Consider the following 21,611-nt stretch of genomic DNA (forward strand, 5'->3'; position numbering starts at 1 on the left):
AAATAGCCACAGGAAACATATTTATGCTTGATCAATATAATGGAGACAAATTTCTAAGTCAACACCTTAAGGATGCTGGTGCTTATTTACTAATAATCCAAATTGGATTTATAGAAAACGTCAGACGTGGATGAAAGAAAGTAGTAATCAGGCACATCACCCCTCAAGATTGGCAAAATCTTATCTGCAGACAATCTTGATTTTTTTCTACTTTGTTATAGAATTGGTCCAGCCTATTATTCTACTAACACTACCCCTTTCCTGAAATACTAGACCCTGGGGGTCAAGTCCAATTTCCAATTTCTATATTCAGAGTATGCCTGATATCTAGCTCACTTCCATTGACATGACCATTTTCAGGGTCAGATCAAGGAATATATCAAGCGGATGGGAATCCTGGCTTTTATTTGCTAGTACTCTAATACATTGCAGTAGAGACTTTGCACAAAATAAGCTAAATTTTCAAACAAATGGTAGAGGGGTAGTACCTATTCCAGGAATCTGTACTGTATAGTGTATATTGACTCTTTCTGAGGTGATTGGAATGTATTACTGGTGTTTGCTTATTTTTTTATGTATCACTGCAACTTATGTAGCACTCCAGTTAAGAATCATGCAAAATGTGGTTCATGGGTAGAAAGCCTACATATTTTTTTTTTGATATTTTGTTTGAATTGCCGCCATAGTAAACAGAAATTAATATTCAGTTTTTCATATGACCCATGTTCTTAGGAGATAAATATTATATAGAATGCACTGTAGGTTTCAAAATTATGGGAGATAACTCTGTAAATGACTCTCAAATACAATAGAATCTATTGGATTTTCAATGTGGATTATCTCCTAAGAGCAGGCAGATTTGAATGAATAATTACACATTTCATAATATAGACCCATAAAAGAACTTCATTACAAAAATAAAAATATGTAGCCTTTTTTGGGGTGTATCACATTTTTCAGATTTTGCATGATTCTTACAAAGACAGCTACTTAAAAATCATTATGTAGACCAGTTCTTTCAACAATAATGTTGTTTATTTGGTAAAATCTGACATCTCTCTGGTTATTGTATATACAGTGCCAAAGCTCTATACAGAGCAACTAGATAAGACAGCAAAATGGTGAACCATGCATGCAACAGGACACTATAACAGAGATTGGCCATGGTTGAATATTTGAAAAAAAAAAAAAAAAACAACAGAAGGATATGACACATATATCATGACATTTGTAGATGGAAGAAATGAAAATTTCTATAGCCATGTAATAAATATTTTATTCGGTGAAATTTAATTGTTTCGTTGCTTCGGTGGTTGATAAAGTTGCATGGTTGGTTTATTGTTATCTGGTTTCTTCCGTCGGAACTCCATGGATTGTATCTGGTTACCTGACGCTGGTTGGTTGGTGGGTTGTGCCATTTGCATGTTATAGGAAAACATACCAGGAGGGGGTACACTGAAGTCTGGCATTGGTACCCCATTCAGCTGCAAAATACAGGGATGATTTTACAAGACCATCAAACAAAGCGGAAATTGGTAAAATCAGAAATAAACTGTAAAAAAGAATTGTAACAGTAAAATCCATACGTCAATTAGCGGAATTCTGCTCAAAAGCGGAAAAAAATCATCCCTGAAAATAGAAGCTCCTAGATGTAAAGCCTTAAAAAGATGCAAATTTCTAATCAGATAGTGCCTAAAAGAATCTTGTACTAAGTCTGTTCAATTATCAATCAATAGTTTTGTACTTGTAGACTTGAAAGTGTTAAGTTCTCTTATAAAATGCAAAATTGTTTTTTAAAAAGACTACACAGATTGTGGAAATTCAATGATGTTTTGTCTAGTTATGTACAATTTCTAATGCTTCAGTTAAGTAATGACACTTGTTTCAAGCATGCACAGACCTTACATTGTCAAAATTAGAATCATGTTTCAAATTCTGGGAACACATAAGACTGATTGATTGCAGTTTAACATCCCATGACAGATACTTCATGCAAATCAGGACAAGAACATTGTATTTATCCAATAGGCCCTGCTTTGTACCAGTTCAACACACCAAGTCAATTTTTTAATGTAGCTCACAGAAATTACCCAACTCTGAAACAACCAGTAATCAATCTATCTCCTTTATGCCAAAGGCTTTGGGAGAAGCAGTGACTACAAATAAGAAAATCTAGTATTACTCAGCTTCACCTCAGCCAAGCAAGCAACAAGATGGTCAGAACACAGATTCTGGCAATACTTTATATAGATAAGAAAAAAAATCTCGCACAACTTACTAAATAGAAAGCCGTTTTTTTAAGATAACAAAATAGAAACTGAAACCGCTGATTGGTTGCTTCTTTTTTACTCGTCCAATGAAAACTTGCGATCTATTTTCTTTTATTTTTAGCATGAGATTTTCTTGCAAATATTCCAGGAGTCGGCAGGACTTAAAAAATAAAACGACATTCACGTACTATTATTTTTATTTTATTTTTGGCTAACATAAAGTCGGCGGTCTTGTAAAACAGATTATAAAAAAATGTTGGCCTTACTAAATAGAAAGCCTTTTTTTAAAGATTACAAAATAAAAAATGAAATTAGCTTTCACAACTTACTGGTTTAATATCTGACAAGTTGACTTCTTCATAATTCCCATAATCAAGGAACAAAACAACAGCAGTATTGGTACTACATTGGCTTATCACAGCATGGTAAAACTGAAAGTAGACATATCACAGCATGGTAAAACTGAAAGTAGACATATCACAGCATGGTAAAACTGAAAGAAGACATATCACAGCATGGTAAAACTGAAATTAGACATATCACAGCATGGTAAAACTGAAATTAGACATATCACAGCATGGTAAAACTGAAAGTAAACATGTCGCAGCATGGTAAAACTGAAAGTAAACATATCACAGCATGGTAAAACTGTAAGAAGATAATTCACAGGATTGTGAAACTGAAAGTAAACATATTACAGCATGGTAAAACTGAAAGTAAACATATCACAGCATGGTAAAACAGAAAGTAAACATATCACAGCATAGTTAAACTGAAAGTAAACAAATCACAGCATGGTAAAACTGAAAGTAAACATTTCACAGCATGGTAAAACTGAAAGTAAACATATCACAGCATGGTAAAACTGAAAGTAAACATATCACAACATGGTAAAACTGAAAGAAAATAATTCACAGCATTGTGAAACTGAAGGAAGACAAATGACAGCATATGATAAAACATAAAATATAAATATCACAGCATTGTTAAACTGAAAGTAAAAATATCACAGCATGGTAAAACTGAAAGTAAATGAATCCCAGCAAATGTTAAAACTGAAAATAGATAAATCACAGCATATAATAAAACTGAAAGTAGAAATATCACAGCATGGTAAAACTGAAAGTAAATGAATCCCAGCAAATTTTAAAACTGAAAATAGATAAATCACAGCCTATGATAAAACTGAAAGTAGAAATATCACAGCATGAAGATAAATTACAGAATATGATGAAATTAAAAGTAGAGATGTCACAACAAGGCAAAACTGAAATTAAAATGAAACAGAAATAAAATACTTCACTGTGTGCAGCTTGATAAGACTGCAGAGGTCGAACCCCAACAGTTAAAGCAAGTATATATATGGACACACCAATCAAGCTTGATTCATCTTTGAATTTTAATTGCATAAAAAAATTTAACACAGGAAAATAATTTGACCAAAAATAGAAGCTGCCCCCTTTTTTTTTGGCCTGTAATTTCTGAACAGTCCCAACCCTAAAAATCAATCCCAGCCTTCCTTTTGTGGTATGACACCTTGAGGCATAATTTCAAAAAAAATCATTTACATGTACTCAATTTAATGTCTGAAAATCTTGAAAATGCTTGTTTCTGGTCCATATTTTATGAACAGTTCAAATGATAACCCTCAAAATCAACCCTAGTCTTTCTTTGGCGATATGGCACAATATAAAAGAAATTCACTCATTTATAGGCAAGTTATTGTCAAGTTATCTGGAAAATGCTTCCCTCTTTTTTTTTGGTGGTAATCATAAATGATTCAAGTCACAGCCACAAAAAATGAACCCAAGCTTTCCTTTTGTGGTATGACACCTTGAGGTACAATTGTAAAAAAAATCACTCACATTTTCTCAATTAACTGTCCAGACATAAATGTTGGTTTCTAAGAAGCTTTTTGTCCCCTCTACCCAAAAACCTCCAAAATTAATCTAAGGCTTCCTTTTGTGATTTGGCACCTTGTGGTAAAATAATATAAATATCTATAGACTTCTACTCAGGTTTTTTTCAGGACGTAAAATGTCTAAAGATGACAACAACAACAGTATGATACCATTATATGATGCAAACTTTTTTTGCGGTCAAACAAGAGGCTTCCAGGAGCCTGAATTGCTCACCTGGTTAAAGTTTGTCTATCAAGGGCAATAAATTTAACAAGGAGTTGTCCAATGATTTTGACTCAAGAAGACTTTGGTAGGACTATCATCAGGATCATTTCAGGGATAGAAAGTTTCTTTTTATCTATTATAGTTTTCAAGATATTGGCTGAAAACTGAAAAAAATCATTTTTCAAGGGCAATAATTCTTACAAAGAGTCACCTGACAACTTTCATCCCTGAATACTTTTGAAAGTTTTATAATAAGGGTTATTTCTGCTCTACAAATAATTTTGCTAAACCCAACGGTATTGGAGATATATGTGAAAAACTACTGTCTGACCCCTATGTTCTATTTTTAGCAATGATGGCCATGTTTTTCAACGGATAAAAAATCCCCATATAAGTTCTATGCATGATACCCCAAAAAACATTCATACCAAGTTTGGTTCCAATTGGTCAAGTAAAGTCTGAGAAGAAGAGTTTTGAAAATTGTTAATGATGACGGACGACGAAGGACGTCCAGTGATGGCAATAGCTCACATGGCCTGTGGCCAGGTGAGCTAAAAATTTGATCTTGGTCTTTTCTTCAGTCCAAATGACTAATAAAAATATCCTTGCAATGATTGAAATTTTTATTGATTCTAAATCAACTTCTAAATATATGTCAGTAGATGTTAAACTGAAATAAAGAGAGTTTTACCTGATTGTCTTCCCAATATTTGGCCAGACAGTGGTCACCTTGTTTCCATCCTGTACCATGGCTTGCAGCCTAAAAATTACAAAATTGTGTGAAAAAAAAACCCCTTTTTTTTAGTAAAGGTGGGTGTTGAGTATATAAATTACCATGCAAGAACAACATTGAGAAAATGAGTGTTTCAATAAAAATTTAAGCATAAGAAACCTTCAGCTGCACCTCAATTCAATATAGCTAGCCATAGACCAAAACTAAGCCAAAATTGAAAACCTTACACAATAATACTATTTACAGTAATAAATTTTTGCATATTCAATTCAATGGCATTAAAAGTGTAATACTTGCTATTTTCTTCCACTTTTATTATATACATGTATTCCGAAAAAAATACAATGTTTCAAATGTTGATTTTTGTATTGCACACTTATCATTTTGTAAACAAAATAAAATGTTGGAACAGGATAATGCCTATCTTTTGCGCAAAACAGAATTAGTCAAACCCCTAGATGATATCAGCTCAGGTCAATTTTCACCAATATTAATGCAAAAATCCTATAATACAGAATGTAGTATGATGTATATTTTATGAAGCTCACCTGATATTGAGTATTACTATTGGTATTTTTTTTAGAGTTATATTCATTAGAATATCCCTGATCATTGTTTTGATATCTTCCCTTGCCTTGGGATCGATCTGAATGATTATTGTCTCTCTGTTCACCCCTAGAGGAGTTATCTGCCCCTGGATTTCTTCTGTTACAATTTTTATCATCATGACCTTGATTTTGACCTCTATCATTCTGAGGTCCTCGGTCATTTTGGTATTGTCTTTGTGACCTGTCATTCTGAGATCCCCTGTCAGTTTGGTACTGTTTTTGTGACCTGTCATTCTGAGGTCCCCTGTCATTTTGGTACTGTTTTTGTGACCTGTCATTCTGAGGTCCTCTATCATTTTGGTTCTGTCTTTGTGATCTGTCATTTTTATTGCCTCTATCATCATAGTTCTGATTTCTTCCATTGAACTGTCGATCATTGTTACTATTATTTTGGTTTGACCAACGGCTATCTTGAGAATTTCTGTCGTTATAATTTGATCTACGTTCTCCTTGATCTTGCCTGCTATAATTTTGAGATGATTCATTCCTGCTGGACCTGTCATTGCCATAGTTTTGTCTTGAACCAGCAGAATTACCATCGTTTCTATTAGGTCTTTGATTATTTCTATCATTATATTGTTGAGAACGATTTCCTTGTCCCCGGTTATCATACTTATCTCTAGTCCTATCCCCTGCACTATTTTGTCGCTGTGGTTTACTATCGTAACTGTTAGATTTCTCAGAATTATATGCAGGACTAGATTTAGGTCTGGTGTCTGTTCTTCTGTCATTTCTCGTATCTACATCTTGGTATTTAGGTTTATAACCTCTATCGTTTTGCTTGCTGCCATCATTTGAGTATTGCATAGTCTTTGAAGGCACATGGCTTGACTGTGAATCTTTATTTTCTAAGGAAATAAGATAATAATGAATGCACTGTAAATAAATGATAAATAATAAGGTATATCATATAGTAAGTCATTTTCGCGAGGTGCTAATTTTGGCGTATTTTAGTGGTCTATCTAAAAACACCAAAATAAATTCTGCAAAAGATTTACTGTGGGCTTAAAAACTTAGTGAACATCTTACATTGTATCATACAAAAAATTAGTAACACTAAAATTTTTTGTTTACCCTTTTTTCTTCAAAAGTCAAATTTTACAGCCATAAAAAAACATCCCAAACCGTTTAATAAACACTTTTAACAATTGTACACTTTCTATTAAAAAACTGTAAAAGTATTGAATAGGTAAAATAGAATCTGACAACGAGATACAAAATGGAGACTAGAATCGACATTTTCAGTCGGAGATTACTCATGAAAGAGTAATCAAGGGAACCAAGGTTATAGCGGTAATCAAAAGAATGTAATCCAGGGACAAAGACCAGACATGGAAAACAGACACACACAACAAAGAACATAAAGTAACTAAAATCATACATACAAAGTAACAAAACGTCAAAAGTAAATGAGCAACTTGGACTCCACTAAAAACTGGGAGCATGGACCAGGTGCACCGGTAGGGTAAGCATCCTCTGCTTGAAGGATTGTTTTAAATGCAACAATTCCCACCAATATAATTTCCAATAGAAAAATCTGGACAAATTCATTTATTACGACATCTGATTACTCAAACATTAATACCTTTACAGCTAGTTGTATTGAAAATACATACATGTACGTACACTGGTCCTAAAAAATACACAATAGAAATATACACTTACCAGTGTTAAAACGTATGTTTTTACAAATAATTAAATTGCATCTACTTAACATCAAACCAATTTACAGATAAGGCTATGAACAGTTAAAAAATTTGCATGAGAATCTTTTTTTGATTAAAAGAAGGTGACATCTAAGCATCTTCACAACAATGTACTGAAAGCACTGCCACGACAAAAAGTGATCAGTGTTCTAGCATTCCTTTTTCCCCATCATTCGGGGCAGGTGTAATTTTGATGTGATGCTCTACCTTCCCTTTGGCAAGTAGAAAACTAGAATTTTTGAAAGGATTTGTTAAATTTGGTAAGCAAATATAGTAAAGTTAGTCCCCGGACAAAAGCCCCCCATGAGAAATTGTTTAATCAATTATAAATAATATTTCTATTAATACTGAAATTGTAAAATCTGAAATTTAATTTCTAAATTGTTAACATTTTAATTTTTGTTTCTTTTTAAGATAATATTTTATCAATAAAATGATAACAGTTGTCAAATATGCACTCTTTAAAAAGGAAATATATCTAAAAAAAAGTCATTTCGTTTTCTTTTTAAAAAGTGTATTACTGGCAGCTTTTCTTATTTCATTGAAGAAATTTCAAATGATTCTGTTAAGAAGAAATACAATATCAAATATAAATGAGTATACCCTTGAAAAAAAAATACACAAAAATGGAACCATTTTAATTCAAACATAATCTTCCTAAATACACTAAACAGAATTAAAAATTACACAAAAAAGACAAACACAAATAAAATGCAATACTAATATAAAAGGAACAGTCACAACAAAAGTAAAATAAAAAATATAAAAAAAAAATACACCAAAAAAAAAAACCAAAAAAAAATAAATATTTTTACATTAACATTATGCTTATCCTTGAGGGGAGGGGGCTTATGTCCAGGGCTTTTGTCTGGGGGGCTTTTGTCCAGGGGGCTTATGTCCTCGACCCAATCCTCATTTAATAGAGTTTTGCCATGGAAACCTCAAATTTTGCAAAAATCCTAGAACACTTAGTGATAGTATATCACTAGTTTAAAGGGGATGTCTTGTTCTACTTTAATTTTCATTAACGGAATTTCTAATATAAAACATATTGAAATTAAAAGATCGACATGTATTTTATAATTAACTTCTGGGATTTTCAAAATACTGCATTACAATGCAAAATCATCTATTTATTGCTTTTCTCAACACTTTCATGATGTAACAAAACACTTGTCATTTTTATCTGTATTTTTACACAAAAACTTATTTTGCTATCAATATTAAACACTATGCTATGTAAATGAAGAATTTCCATGCAATAGAATGGTAGATCGGTAGATTGAGACCCAATCTCATGAACGATGGAGTCATGTGACAAGACTTTCATACCCTAAGTATGTCAGTGCATTTTGACTCCATAAACAGAAAGGTTGCAGTATAAATTTTCATCAATGCTGCATGTATTTCATAAACACATATACTAACACCCTAATGGTGAACTGGTGACTACTAACACTCTAATGATGAACTGGTGACTACTAACACTAATTATGAACTGGTGACTACTAACATTCTAATGATGAACTGGTGACTACTAACACTCTAATGATCAACTGGTGACATGAGACAAACACATATACTAACATTCTAATGGTGAACTGGTGACTACTAACACTCTAATGATGAACTGGTGACTACTAACACTCTAATGATGAACTGGTGACTACTAACACTCTAATGGTAAACTGGTGACTACAAACACTCTAATAGTAAACTGGTGACTACTAACACTCTAATGATGAACTGGTGACTACTAACACTCTAATGATGATCTGGTGACTTCTAACACTAATGATGAACTGGTGATATGAGATAAACACATATACTAACACTCTAATGGTGAAATGATGACTACTAACACTCTAATGATGAACTGGTGACTACTAACACTCTAATGATGAACTGGTGACATGAGATAAACACATATACTAACACTCTAATGATGAAATGGTGACTACTAACACTCTAATGATGAACTGGTGGCTACTTACACTTTAATGATGAACTGGTGACTAATAAAACTCTAATGATGAACTGGTGACTACTAAAACTCTAATGATGAACTGGTGGCTACTAACACTTTAATGATGAACTGGTGACATGAGATAAATACAAATACTAACACTCTAATGATGAACTGGTGACTACTAACCCTCTAATGATGAACTGGTGACATGAGATAAACACATATACTAACACTAATGGGGAACTAGTGACTACTAACACTCTAATGATGAACTGGTGACTACTAACACTTTAATGATGAACTGGTGACTACTAACACTCTAATGATGAACTGGTGACATGAGATAAACACATATACTAACACTCTAATGGTGAACTGGAGACTACTAACACACTAATGATGAATTGGTGACTACTAACACTCTAATGATGAACTGGTGACATGAGTTATTTTGATCCTGAAGGAACAATATCCCCCAAAAAGCTACCATATAGCAGGTAATATTCGCAGATGATAATTTTGGTGTACTTCAGGACTCTCTTAAAACGCCAAAATAAATTCCATAAATACTGACTTTTGGCGTAACCACTTAGCATCTACCAAAATTAAAAACATCAAAAGTTTTTTCATACATCATTTTGCTTCAAAATTGTCAAATTTCAAAACCAATACTTGCAGTAGAATTACAGTGATTACAAAAGGGGACATTTTTGTCTTGAATCCTGATAATAATTCCTGAATATACCAAAATTCAAACAGATTAAATTCATGCATTTATATGTGGATGATCTACAAATGGTACTTTTATCTACACAAAGGGAGATTATAACTCACCTTTGTTCTCTTTATTATTATCCACCGGTATTTTCTTACTCTGTGATAAGAAATCAAACAATGTGGCAGGAGCTGAGGGTTTACTACCGACTTCTTCTGATTCATCATCTCGCTGTCGTCTACCACGGTTTTCTAAAAATGAAATTAGATGCAATAAGGTGGAAAATAAACCCTGAAAATTTCGCTTTTTCTTTAATAGACACCAAATGATTCTAAAAAAATAAGTATTTAGTCATATACATGTAGTGTGAACCAGATACATTGTACATGTATTTGGAATTAACTAAAATTGAAGATTGACTAATAACAGATAAAAATACATGAAGTTACAAGCACTTTTGTGCTAGGTCTACTACCAATTGAACAGCATATTTTTCCCCACAAAAAAAGAAAGTTGATATCAGACAGCACAATTGCTTTTACAAACAATGCCCAATCTGTACAAAGCCACATACAAATTTTGAAATCAATCCCTCTATTGGAAGTTGAGATAAGTTTCACCATACTCTTGACAGACCAACAGAATGACAGGCGGATGGACAGAGAAGGTTTACTTGTTAAGTGGGTATAATAAGAAAAAGTTTTAAAAGAAAAATGCAGCAATTCAACAGCAAGTATGTGTCCATAGGCACAATGTTCTAATGATTTTTATGGGGGGGCAAGTTAATCTAAAACTTTCTTTATCAGAAATCACATATTACAAAAAGAAACTTGATGAATCAGCTACATGTACATGCATCATTTTGTTTGTTTGCAAACTTTTATTTCTAATGATATTGATTTCTTTTGTCCAGTTTAATGATAATGCTTAACAATATGTGCTATTTTGTCATCCTTGGCATTAAGCAGAATTTTAATCTTATAGCTTTCTACTGAATGAAAGTAAAACTTGAATCAGAGGGCAAAATTGGAAGTAAATATACAGTAAAAAGAAAGGAACAGTAAAATCCAGATTTGAAACAGTGGAATTCCACAAAAAGCAGAAAAAAACATGTCTGCTTGAATCAAACCAGTTTTTAGTTCTGTGAAGAAAATAATATGCTCTTTAAAAGTTACAATTCCACGATCATTCTATTATTACATGTATCTGAGCTTGCATTAGTTGAACTTGAAACACCAAATGAGGCAACTCCAATCATTACTACCTCTTCTGTCTTCTCTTTGTGGTCTCCCTTGTTGTTCTCTACCATCTCTGCCACCAGATGGCATCTGTCTCCCACCACCTCCAAACTTATTTTCTCTAGCTCCACCTCTTCCTTGTACAAGGTGATTGACAGCCAACTGGAAGTTCCCATTCTTTAATTTGAGGGCGGAGTTAGCTTGTTCTGCTGAAAATCCCATCTCCATGATCTTTCCTATATCAAAATCAGACCCTACCTACAATGTACAAAGAAACCAGTCATATTAAACAATGATGCATGTAAAGTGTATACTTTGAAAGAATAATCAAGGGAACCAAGGTTATAGCGGTAATCAAAAGAATGTAATCCAGGGACAAAGACCAGACATGGAAAACAGACTTACACAACAAAGAACATTGAGTAACTAAAATTATACATACAAAGTAACAAAAGCATGAATGAGCAACTAAAATAATTATATATTTGAAATAATTATAGTATAGCTTTGTATAAGAAAGATTATTGATTGATTGATTGTTTAATATCCTATGGCAGATATTTCATGCATTTGAATTCAAAATGAAAATGATTGACCAATTGAACAGACCCCGCTATGTTCTAGTCTGACATGCTGAGCCTAAGATTGTGTTAGCTCATGGAAGCAACAGCCTGCAGGTAGGCATGCCACCTCACTCAAAGAATTCTGACTACGAGCCAACCCATTCCACTCTATCCCATCAAATACTGTGTGCTTGGCTGAGAAGCAGTGACTACCAATGTTCCTGTCTTTTGTGTGACTCAGCCAGGGATCAAACTCATGACCTCTCACACTTTGGGAGAGTACCTTACCCTGAGGCCGCAGAAGAGATTTAATAAAGATGTAAATGTAGACAATTAAGTTGTGATAAATACATATCTTTTGCACAAAATATTTTTTGCCAGAAACCCTTCAGAAGAACTTGTGGACAATGTTTTCAAAATTGAAAGTGTTTGCCAGAAACCCTTCAGAAGAACTTGTGGACAATGTTTTCAAAATTGAAAGCGTCTGCGAAAGTTTAGTTTAGTAGATAAATTCACAAATAAATTACTTTGAAAAAGAACCCCAAAGAATTACCACTAAAATTTGTTCACCATTTTACACTTAAACTAGTCAAAATATCTTATAATATTAAGCATTTATAAGGAAAAAAACATAGCAAGGATTATTTAAAGGGTTTATTAAATACATCGAGACTTCCTCAGATTCAATATCAAACAGGTGGTGAGACACCCTCTGCATGGTATTCTAAAATAATTTAAAAACCATCTCCTTTGTAGAGCCCACTAGAGGTAAATACATGAACAAGACAAAGATATAGGGAAAATGCCCATAAAACACACACTTTATTCTTCATTAAGGTATTCGCACAGACCTGTCTTGTAGAGCATGTCCATCATTCTCTCACCTGTTTTTGTCCACCACCAAATGTTTTAGGTTTTTCTTCCATGGCTTGTAAGGCTTCAGCTATGGTGGCCTGTCTCTGTTTCTCAAAATCTCCTTCCTCTTTCTTCTCCTCCTTCTTAGGAGCCAGTGCCTTGAAATTTTCTGAAATACATGTATGTTAGAATAGGACTTCTTCAAACAAAATCATGCATATGGACTACTGTTAGGACTATTATTACACATGATGCTAAAATAGCATTATTTTCAAAGCTCCAATTTTGTTTTCTGTGTAACTAAGTATAATCATTGTAGTCGTAAAAAGCTTAATTATATAAAAGTGAAAACTTGCATTCTAACAAGAAAACAAAATCAAAAAGATTTTGTAATTCTAACAAATTTGTGTCATGTATCATTGACAAATACTTTTTAAATGGGAAAACTGAAGGACTTGTTTTTACTTATCAACAGACCTATAAATACATGAATTGTTAGGTTTGAAAGTTCTTCCAAGACTAATACAGAGGTGTGCATAATAGAACCATAATTGTAGTACTGTGCAGTATAAAATGACATTCACTTTGTTTAGAATGGACCAAGCCCTGTTTCCTTATTTTGGAAAGCAGTCTTACATTTGCCATTTTAGTACAGATAGACAATACAATTATCAGTAATTTTCATTTAGTGACTGTTCACCTGGAGTCTCTCATAATTATTTTTAAGACCATCTGCCATTAATTACAAGAGTCTCGAGTCTCTTACTTCTGCTTTATTGGGAAGAATGGGAAATCCAGGGGTAAAAATTAGGAATTACCAGTTGGTAGCTCGGACCATGTTTTTATATAATATTTTCTAAATGTTCAACTAATTAAAAGTTTGGTAGACTGGCTCAAAATCTATGGCGACTTCTAATTTTTATCCCTGAAATCCAAATAAGATATGCTAAGTCAAAAGCACTCAGCTTTGTCCAATTAATGGAGGTGATACTGAATCCTACGATCTTACCTCGAGGGTTTCCTCCTCTGCTGTCCTGTATTCTATGGCCAAAAGCAACAAATGGAGGTGGCCCCCCTTCTGTTGTCCCTCTTTGTTTGGACTGCTTTGATAACATCTTTAAGAATAATAAATGACAATGAATAAATGATAGAGTAATCAAGGGAACCAAGGTTATAGCGGTAATCAAAAGAATGTAATCCAGGGACAAAGACCAGACATGGAAAACAGACATACACAACAAAGGACATAAAGTAACTAAAATCATACATACAAAGTAACAAAACGTCAAAAGTAAATGAGCAACTTGGACTCCACTAAAAACTGGGAGCAAGGACCAGGTGCACCGGTAGGGTAAGCGTCCCTGCTTTTCTAGAAACACTTGCCGCATTGCTCATAGAAAGTCAAGTCCGGTGTAGACAAATGAGGAAAGGAAAACTATGACCTGTTGAATAAATCAGTTTTCATAGTGCAGATGGATACACCATAATGATCCAAGAGTTCATGATGACAACCATAAAACTTCTGTAGTGATGACTCCAATCTTGTAGTAACATAACCCTGTTCCAGAAGCCTATTTGTTAAGAGTCCTAGTGCGAAACAAAAAGTCTGTGTGGTTTTGGCAAGCTCTGGCATAACGTATGAGTTGTGGTATGAACACTCCATATGCAGGTGCTGAAGGGATGTTGCCACAGATGAAAGGAAAATTGACAATTTTGAATGAAAAGTCATCACGTTTGTCGTAAAGTTTGGTCAATAGTTTTCCTTTACCATCGATTTCTAAGTGTAGATCAAGATATGAGGCTGACTTCACAGTGTCTGTAGTATCCTTTATCTCAAGTTCTTTGGGGTAGATGCAATGTATCAAATCCCCGAAATTAGGATTGTTTAAAGATAATACGTCATCTATATAGCGGAAACTGAGATTAAAGGATCTAGCTAAACAATATTCTTTCTTTCGGATCAGATCAGCTATAAAGTCAGCTTCATAGGAGTGAAGGAAAAGTAAAGGAGCAAGGATTTAAGGAAATATGTACATGTATTAACACAATACTGTAAGCATATTAATTTTTGCAGTTGCTCATTTTTCGCAGATTCTGTCATGTGAATGTATTCATGAGAATCAATTTTCACGGATTCTGTTAAGTGAATGTATTCGTGAGTATCAATTTTTGCAGTTTCAAAAAAAAAAAAAGATAAGCGTTATATAGTGTTTAAAAGCAGTTTTGTGTGTACTATTTTATACAATTTTCTGTCTGCTGTGAAAATAGCGAAAATTACAGTAAATACAGTATTTATTTTGTAGTCAATGAAAAGATTCACTCAGCTACATGTATCTAAAAGTGAGTTTAAACATATTTATTTAGAAAATAATGAGTACAACATAGAAAATACATTAAACTGTTGTAAATGACAAGGATTCGGTAACAAGCTAGGTTGAGCTTTTTTTCAAAACCATCTCCTTTTAGCTGAAGTTAATTCATCACAGAAGTTCAACATGTTCAGTGATGAGAAAAGATTTTGATGTTTTTACATGTATGTTGTGGAATATGTGACTGAGTTTCAATCACAAAAATTGTAACGCAACATTTTTGATAAAAAAATTAACATTACATATTACTTCAACATGATTTACACAAAAATTGCAAATATCAAAATCACATGTTGATCTAAAATGACAAAGTAACAAAATAAATACACACAACAGATTCTGAATTTACATTGGTACCTTTTTGAGTTCCCAACCTTCAGCTAGTTTCTCCACACGGCCACCTATCAGTTGACAGTTCTTGTTACTAAGTAAAAGTATTCCATGTTCAACCGCCACTGTACCCTTCAGCAAGACTTTAGTTCCAGGGGGTACATTCATTCTACATGTGAAGAAAATTTTATAAAAGTGCAATGTTATTTAGCAATCAGTGCATTCATTTAATATTTATTCATTTTTCTTAGCTTTCTGGTAAAACTGTGTACTGCATTAGAAAAAAAAAATATACAGAGGAGGCAAAAACTCTGGGTAATACTTAAGACTTCACCAAGTTTTTTTCCCTGCTATGCACTAAATTCTTTTATCATTTTTATTTCTAGTCAAAATGTTATTGTCTTAAGTCTTTTATTGTATTTCAATGTTACTGCAATCCTAATCATTTTTTAATCAAGTTCATTTCTTATACATCATTTCATTACCTGACAGGTGGCTCCTGATTCAATGCCAAGATTAACAAATAATTCAAACATATAATACTACAGAAGCAAATTTTTTTTTAAATGGAATGATTTCAATTAATTATATACAGTGCCTGAACCAATCCGTGCAACAAAACTTGCAATCAGTCGTCGATCCATCAAACGGATCCATTAAACCAGTAATCGCATCACTTGATCATAGAGCAGTCAATAAATTTTACAGATTCTTTTGTTTCGTTTGTCAATTGTAAACATATAAACATAAAGTAGTAGATTTGAACATTACTTAATACTTTTATTTTACATTTGTTTTATTCTTAACAGATCATCCGTCATTTTACATAACAAAACTGCGATTAGATCGGTCACTGGTCATCGGTTATCAATCCGTCAGCGATCAATCAGTCAGCGGTCATCGATCTGTTAAAATCGTTGCATGGAACTGTACATGAGAAAAAGAGAGTGTGGTTGTAGACCATAATTACTTCACACTTGTCATCAATGTTCAGTTACGATGGTTTGACATACCCAAATTTCTCAAGGTTTTCTGTTTCTACCCCATTACATGTCAGGTGTCCATCTGTAAGGGTTACTTTCAGCAGCCTTGGGGCAAACTGAGATTCCTCATTGTCCTTTGGGGCTGCTATATTCCTGATCTTTTGTATCTGTAGTATCCCTTTCCCTTCAACCTGTAAAATGAATTAATCATTTGAAAAAATAGATATTCATTTTATTTACATGTACAAATTCTAAAATATGGTTGATGTCTTGCAAAAAGCAAGAACTGCTTATCTCCCAATTCTAGTTCATTCTAACAGGTAAAAATTAGAAATACAACCTGGTAGCTCAGACCATATTTTTGTTTAACATTTTCTCTGTGTTTCAACTAAATTTTACCCCAAAAGTTTGGTAGCCCAGTTCAAAATCTAGTAGCCATGGGCTAGTGGGCAACTGCTAATTTTTATCCCTGTCTAACATAGACACCAACCCCTTTTTGATACAATCAGTAAAGAAGAATTGAGTTGTCCTTAGTTTGTCATTTTTGTCAGTAACCATTATTGAAATTTTTAACTGACATCTAGAATTTGTCTTGGATGAAAAAGTGTTGTGTTCACTATTCAGTGAAATCTTGAATTTATCTTGGATGAAAAAGAGTTTCGTTCACTATTCAGTGACATCTTGAATTTGTCTTGGATGAGAAGTGTTTCGTTTACTATTCAGACACAACAAGACTTCTCAACACCAAGATCAATAAAATTTGTGAAAACCTGAATGCACTGCAATGATTCAAATTCCCACTGTGCTTAATTCAATGGTCTCTGCAACGTGTCTATACCATCAGCATATTTCTTGTAAAAAAATAAACTGTTGACTCCAAGATTGTACATTCCACACAAAAATTGTAGAATTTACAGACAAATTGTAAAAGTTGGCATCTTTGCTCTAATGAGGTGTGTAATTGAACAAAAATACAAGATGGTTTAAATAGTAGCCCTGATATCGATTCTCAGAATGGACCACTTAAACAAATTCAAATTCAGATATGCATATTGAAAAAAAATGTACAGTATGCATTGTTATCTTCAGTATCCATTTGTGAGGAAGAAAATATTCTATATCACCGAATCATTTGGTTTTAGAAGCAATTAATAATACACTTACGTATTCACAACTTCCTTTGTTTACATCGTCGGGTAGCCATTTCGCACCAATTTCCTTTAAATCAGTCTGCAAAATGCAAATAGGGTATAGAACAAAGTTTTAATATTAATATTTTCTATTTTTGTGTATTTGCAGTTCCATAGCCAGGAAGTTGTTATAGATTTGAACCTTTACAAACTTTTTTAAGTAATATCATACATTAGGTTAATACACATCAGCCCAATCCCATATACAGTGAAACTTTTCTAAACTGAATCTCTTTATGACTTAAGGGAGTAACCTAGTTCCTTGTTCGATATCATAAGCGACCCTAGGATTGCTAAAATATAGACTCAGGTCACCATCGATGGGTATGCACAATATACGAGAGAATTGCAGCTTATGAAATAAAGTAAAAACCAAGATGAATTTATCTAAATTAACTTGTTTATTGTGCATTTGTATCGAAAGGTAATCTAAGTAATTTGAAAAAAAAATTTAAATGTTGCTTTTTTAAATTTAAATATTAGAACGTATAAAATAAAATAACTTCATATTTGCTCAGCCAATCAAAAGACAGAAGATGTCACTGGTGACCTGAGCTGGGGTTATATTTGAGAGAAACTTGTGGAATGAAAATATTACCCAGGCTTCCAGGTTATTAAGGAAGTAGAAAGTAGACATTGGGTAAGGGACACAACTGTTACAAATCATTGGAACGTTTGTACTTGGCATTTTACATCAATATCATGTAAGCATAAAAGTAACTTGGACTGATTTCATTTTGTTTCAAATAAAAACTTGATAGGCTTTGGTGAAATTTAATATGATACAAACATATCACTGATTTCAAGAGTTATGTCCCTTACCCCAGATCTATCTCCTTAAATTCACTTATACATTGTGCGTACTCTGCTGTATTTGGGTAAAAATTAGTAAATGCAATTGAACTGTGCTAATTTCCAGTAAGTTATGAGAACACTGTATCATGTTTGTGTGGAACTGTATCCTACATTTGTACATCGTATTTCAAATATATCATTATGTACTTACACTTTTAGCAACTTCAATGATTTTATCAACTTTCTTGTTGTTTTCACCAGAACATAATTCAATGCCTTCCTCTGATAAATGCCTGAAGTTTTAACATTAATATTAGATAATACATTCAATGTCAACATGAATTTGCAATCTTTGCATAAAATAATATGCATTACGACTCTAGAGAGGTGGTTTATAGATTTAACAATATTAAATATTGCTATTCATTAAAGCAGCAACCATTTGGTTTTCTGAGTTTTTGAAAGGGGGAGGGGGGAACAATTTTTTTTCTCTTTCCAAATTTTTGATAAAATAATAATTTATTGCCAGCAATGTAGAAAATAATTAGCTTAACTTAAATAATATTTGAACAATAAAAAAAACTCTGGACATTTGGTAAAACAATAAATTGGTTTTCCCTGATGTTGAAAAAAAAAGGTTTGTTCCAGAAAAAAACCCAAAGCTCCTCACGCCAAAGCAAATCAGATGGTTGCTGCCTTATGAGTACAGTGTTGGCAGGAAAAGGCATTTTTATATGATGAGATCTTTAATATATGCAGTCTTTGCATTCTATAGCACTGTACGTTCAACATTCATTGTCATTTCTAAGGGCTCAATTTTAATCATAGATTTTTAGTGCAACCCGCCAATGCTTTTTTACACTGCTGAAACATAAAAAATGAAACATTCAATTCTTGTACATTTCATATGTTCCTCTTATTTTATTTTAGATATACTTGGTACATGTAAATAAAAGTTATTGTACAAGTAGCTTGAAGACGTATTTCATCGACTCATGAAACCTCACTTGTAAAGCTGATCATCCAATGAGATTAAAGCATATTTTAATGATATGCACAGTAGCTGTAATTATATGCATTTACATAAAATGAATGATAAAAGACCAATTATAAAGTGTAAACAATATTTCCACCAATCCTTTTTTCTATTTGATGAACTGTAAATTCCCAGATATCAATTATTGATAGATGAGTGTGGCAAATCAAAATGTCAATCACTTGAATCCTTTTCTTCACTGCAACCTTACTTTTGCATGAAAACAGGAAATGTATGATAAATTTGTAGAATGGAACCAAAATGCCTTAGTATGTCATGAAAAAACTGAGTTACAAATAGGTGGAAACCGCAACAATATCTTAATCCAAAATTAATGTAATGTTTAAGGGGGAGTACTAGCATTTGTTCATCTTCAGAAAGTCTTTTTGTAGGGGATTTTTTGATTTTCCATTTACAGTTTGAAATGCGGGAGTTTTTAGCCTCCTAGGCAAGTGATGCATTCCGAATGCGAGAGGCAGGACTGATTTAAGGAAGTCTTCTGCCAAAATGTTAGAGGTTTAATATTCATGACATTTTTTATTTTTTAATATGGCCTTTTTGCTAATTGCTTTAAGGCATTTTTTAAATCTGATATTTGTGTGCAAGCACAATAAAAATTTGAGGTGTCCCAACTTAAGACAGCATAATTATTCGTACTACATCTGGGATTTATTAGTCCCAGACTACATGTTCCAAGCTCCATGCAGCGGAAGACTTTAGTTCCACCACTTACTAAGCGCTTCTCAGACACTTTTCAAATAAAGCGTTGTATGATAATCGGAAAACATCACATAAAATCATACACTTTTCCTGACTTTGCAAGATTTTTGCACTTTCTGAGAGAGCTGGCGGAGCGTAGTCCGAATTTCCTCTGACCCTGCAACCTTCCTCTTTTTTAATTGGATATTGATATGTCGGGTTGGGGTCAGAACGATATGCCATACAAAAAGTTGGAGATTTAGCGGTACCACAGAGTATCGCCCTTCAACCGCTTGTAATGACTTTCAAGTTGAAATTGTGCACGTCACACCTACCTAATTCGATTCCGGAATCATTTTCCTGTATGCTGATACCAAATTTGCTACAAAAATTACATTTATTATTGAAGTTTCGATAATTTTCCATGAGAGACCCTGTTTCGTTGAGCCGTAATAGAGAGTAGACAGAGCTTGTTACCTTTGGAACGGAACAGAGCAGAAACGATTTTTAAAATCAGAATCCAACAGAATATTTCAAAATTCCTCTGAAAAATCATGTGTCCGCTACTCTTCCGTTCAAAAAGTAACAAAAGTAACAAGCTCCGCCTACTCTCTATTACGCTTCAATATGTCAACAAAACAGGGTCTCTCATGGAAAATTATCGAAACTTCAATAATAAATGTAATTTTTGTTGCAAATTTGATATCTGCACACAGGAAAATGATTCCGGAATCAAACTACGTAGGTGTGACATGCACAATTCCAACTTGAAAGTCGTTACAAGCGGTTGAAGGGCGATACTCTGCGGTACCGCTAAATCTCCAACTTTTTGTATGGCACATCGTTCTGACCCCAATATCAATATCCAAATGAAAAAAGGGAGGGTTGCAGGGTCAGAGGAAATTCGGACTAGCGGCAGTATTTAGAGTGAATTTCAAACTACATGTTGTATTCTAGATGCTGTTTCAAAGCTTGTGTACATGTAGGGCCACCAGTAAAGGGAAAATTGTACAAGATTATTAGTCTGGAGTGTACTATAATTTCAGTTAGAATATATCTAACAGTTATGACAGACAAAGCAACAGATTTCGGAAATCTGTCAAAACAGTTTGAGTTAAATCAACTATAGATCTTATCTTATCAAAGAAAATTCCATGAGTGTTTAGAGTAAAATATTTGCATGCATGGTAAAATGTGTATTTGTGACAGCGTTAACTCAATAAAAATGATGCAAGTTATACTGCTTTGTTTGTTTCCATTTTCTAACGAAAACAAAAGTTAAAAATTAAAAAAATCATTAAGTTTCTAACCATCCTTTCTCATTCAATGTGGCACCTGCCATTTTTCAACCTCCCTATGTTTGTTACGAGCAATTTGATTGGTTGAGGTTGAAATTTTGGAAAATCCCTTTGAAAGTCGGTTGAGG

The 21,611-nt window shown here is 33.3% G+C and overlaps 1 protein-coding gene across 1 annotated transcript; it reads right to left on the reverse strand.

Moving 5' to 3' along the window:
• Nucleotides 1-1,250: 1,250 nt before the first annotated feature.
• LOC148605269 (uncharacterized) lies at nt 1,251-21,585 on the reverse strand. The gene is made up of 13 exons (XM_088550136.1): nt 21,496-21,585; nt 18,662-18,743; nt 17,630-17,695; nt 16,496-16,656; nt 15,510-15,651; nt 13,793-13,898; nt 12,813-12,952; nt 11,392-11,623; nt 10,247-10,378; nt 5,678-6,585; nt 5,088-5,156; nt 2,600-2,701; nt 1,251-1,484 (listed from the first exon to the last, which is right to left on the reverse strand). Exons 1-13 carry the CDS (start codon nt 21,525-21,527, stop codon nt 1,290-1,292), a joined length of 2,367 nt encoding a protein of 788 aa, XP_088406262.1. The 5' UTR covers nt 21,528-21,585; the 3' UTR covers nt 1,251-1,289.
• Nucleotides 21,586-21,611: the final 26 nt, after the last annotated feature.

Source organism: Perna viridis, chromosome 10 (genome assembly GCF_037379345.1).
Source record: "Perna viridis isolate PV_CMFRI_1.1 ecotype Kerala chromosome 10, ASM3737934v1, whole genome shotgun sequence".
Lineage (NCBI taxonomy): Eukaryota > Metazoa > Mollusca > Bivalvia > Mytilida > Mytilidae > Perna > Perna viridis.

What these genes read in the sequence shown, in the direction of transcription:
- LOC148605269 (XM_088550136.1), bottom strand. Translation starts at nt 21,527, where the DNA reads ATGGCAGGTGCCACATTGAATGAGAAAGGATG. An exon ending in AAGGTTGGGAACTCAAAAAG is followed by an intron (nt 13,899 to 15,509) that starts GTACCAATGTAA and finishes TTATTCTTAAAG; the next exon opens with ATGTTATCAAAGCAGTCCAA. An exon ending in CAGAGGAGGAAACCCTCGAG is followed by an intron (nt 12,953 to 13,792) that starts GTAAGATCGTAG and finishes CATGTATTTCAG; the next exon opens with AAAATTTCAAGGCACTGGCT.